The sequence below is a fragment of the Myotis brandtii genome, unplaced genomic scaffold (assembly GCF_000412655.1).
Source record: "Myotis brandtii unplaced genomic scaffold, ASM41265v1 scaffold214, whole genome shotgun sequence".
In the NCBI taxonomy this organism is placed as follows: domain Eukaryota; kingdom Metazoa; phylum Chordata; class Mammalia; order Chiroptera; family Vespertilionidae; genus Myotis; species Myotis brandtii.
Window position 1 is genome coordinate 635943 of NW_005357999.1, and position 2433 is coordinate 638375.

Here is a 2433-nt window from a genome sequence, read left to right on the forward strand (position 1 = left end):
CGCAGCACTCAACAGACCGGGTATAAAAAGGCATCCATACAGCTACTACACATCCCACCTAGTCTCTCAAATACCAAAAATGGTCGAAGGAATTTATTCCAATTATCCTTGTACGTGAGCTTTTCCTGTTACAACTAAATTTTATAAATCCCTGAAAAGAGGGTGCTTAGAATAGAAGCAGTCCTTCCCTATGTTAGCGACAGCCAGCTGTGGGATTGTACTTAGCACTACACATAATCAATTCTCAGTTATCTAGGATAATGGTAAAGAGATGGAACTAATCAACAAATACGGCAAACCTACAAATATTCCCCAAACTAATTAATTCTACGCAACAGCTTCAACTACAACCCACCTAGCCTCTCACCAGAACAGAAGAAAGCAGCAGCGTGTCTGCGTGCCATCCCCGGGCTCTCCTGCTCCCCCTGGGATGCTGCAGGCACTGAGCGCTCAGAGGAAGAGGCAACGTGGATAACTGAGAACTGACCGTACAGACCTGCCCCCCAAAGCACACGATGGACAGGAAGAATGTTAAACCCAAACTGTGAGCAAATGACTGACGCTCCAGAGCCCCACATTTCCACTTGTGGCAACTGTCGAAAGTGTGCCCTGAACTGAATTAGGGGTGGGGGGGGCATGTCAAAAAATCTGTGATCTATGCGACAATTCACCCACAAAAGATTCTTAAACTCACTATCCATTCTGGTGCCCAATGTGGGAATTTAGAAAACAAAAAAACAAGAAACAAAACAAACACTGGGCATATGGAAAAAGTTTAAAAGGTGGCATCAAGCCTTTGGTCAAAGGCTTACCCACTCCTGTTTCCTGTGAGTAACAGAGGAACATGTCACACCCTTTTGTCTGACCTCTCTTCGAAAAGAAAGAAGAACATGCACATCACACATTTATACCGGTTTACTAATAAAGGGGGCAGACTTACAGGGTTTTTTTTTTTTTGCTGTTTTTGTTTTTTTTTTAAAAAGGGGGCTGTTTCGAGTGTAACAATACTGATTCAAACTGAAATGGAAGACAGTTTCTCCCTAGAATACTTTAGGGTTTTTCAGAGTCCTTTTCCATAAAAGGAATATACTTGAAACACATCCCAAGATGTGAGATGAGATTGCTAAAATACATACAGAACTAAAAAACAAAAAACCAAAAAAACCCCAGCAAAAAAACTGACTCAATGTAACCGTTTAAACTCCTGAAGCTGTTGGCAGTCCTTTTCCCCCCAACGCCTATTGCATAACTGCAAGGAATTTGCTTTCTTCCGCGAGGGAGGTCAGCAAAGAACTCATGTCCCCGATGGCCATGTTGGTGGTGCTCACAGACAGCGCTGGCAACGGCACGGACGTTCGCGGCGTCGTGAGGCGGGAGGAGCTATGGGAAAGGTTCTGAATGATACTGGGGCTCAGGGCTCCTGACATCAAGCTGGCGTGGTCCCCGTCATCTATGATGGCATCAAAATCAATCTGCACCCCTTCCAGGTCGTGGCTGTCGAGGCTGTCGACTGTGCTGGTCACCTGGTTAGCGCCCGGGGACAGTAGCTCCGAGTGCTCGGGGCCAGCCCCCTGGAGAAGGCAGCTGGCTTCTGAGAGACAGAACGAGCCAGTTTTCAGGTCTTGCTGACTGAAGCCAAGGGTTTGGTCATAGAACTGACCAAAGTAACTCTGCATGTTGGAGCAGAGTTGATGGGGCTGCCCTTGTGTCTCCATCTTGATGCCGTTGACCCTGCAGGTCTGACTGGCGTCACTGTGCTGTCCCGGCTGCAGAGCGAGGCTGCCTCTCGGCACCGCCTGGCGCCTGCCGCCTCCATAGCCTGCGCACGGCTGGTAGTCCCTGACGGCCGCCACACTGGGCGGCGGGCCCCCGAGGCTGGGAGGCCCTGGCAGGCTGCTCTCTGGCCCTTGATAGACATTGGTATGTGAGGTAGCGCTAACCTGCCCCAGCGTCGGCTGCCCGGGGCGGCCTGCCCCCTGGTGGTGCACGCTGTCGCTGAGCATCGGATGGGCCAAGTACCCCTGTCCCACCGGGTATCGGGTTGGCACACCATTCACCGTGCTGCCCGCTGACTCACTGGGCATCGCGGACAGGCTAAAATCTGGCTGGCTCCCATTCCCCTGCAGGCTGGTGCCTCTCAGCTTGGCCGCCTGCATCCCAGCACCACTGGCACCGGGGTCCAGCAAGCCGGGGGCACCAGGCTGCCGGTTGAGGCAGTTCCCGTACTGCTGGACCTTATAGGGCTGTTCATGGAAGACAGTTCTGTTGGTGCCGGTCCCGCCACAGTGGACCGCCAGGTGCTCGGGCCCACCATAGGCGCTGCAGTGCTCCCCGAGGCTCTGGTAGACCCCCGCTGGGCCGGCCCCGCTCCCCAGGGGGTTCTGGGGGTGGACACTCATGTTGTTATACAGCCCGAAGGCCCGCGCTGGCTGC

At 52.7% G+C, this 2433-nt stretch overlaps 1 protein-coding gene across 1 annotated transcript in view; it reads right to left on the minus strand.

Annotated features, from left to right (window-relative positions):
• Window positions 1-1167: 1167 nt before the first annotated feature.
• Window positions 1168-2433, minus strand: part of GLI3 (GLI family zinc finger 3) — a 269294-nt gene continuing 268028 nt past the window's right edge. The window contains exon 16 of the mRNA XM_014539356.1: window positions 1168-2429. Within this exon, the coding sequence (XP_014394842.1) occupies window positions 1239-2429 (1191 nt within the window). The 3' untranslated portion in view covers window positions 1168-1238. The remainder of the gene's footprint in view (window positions 2430-2433) is intronic.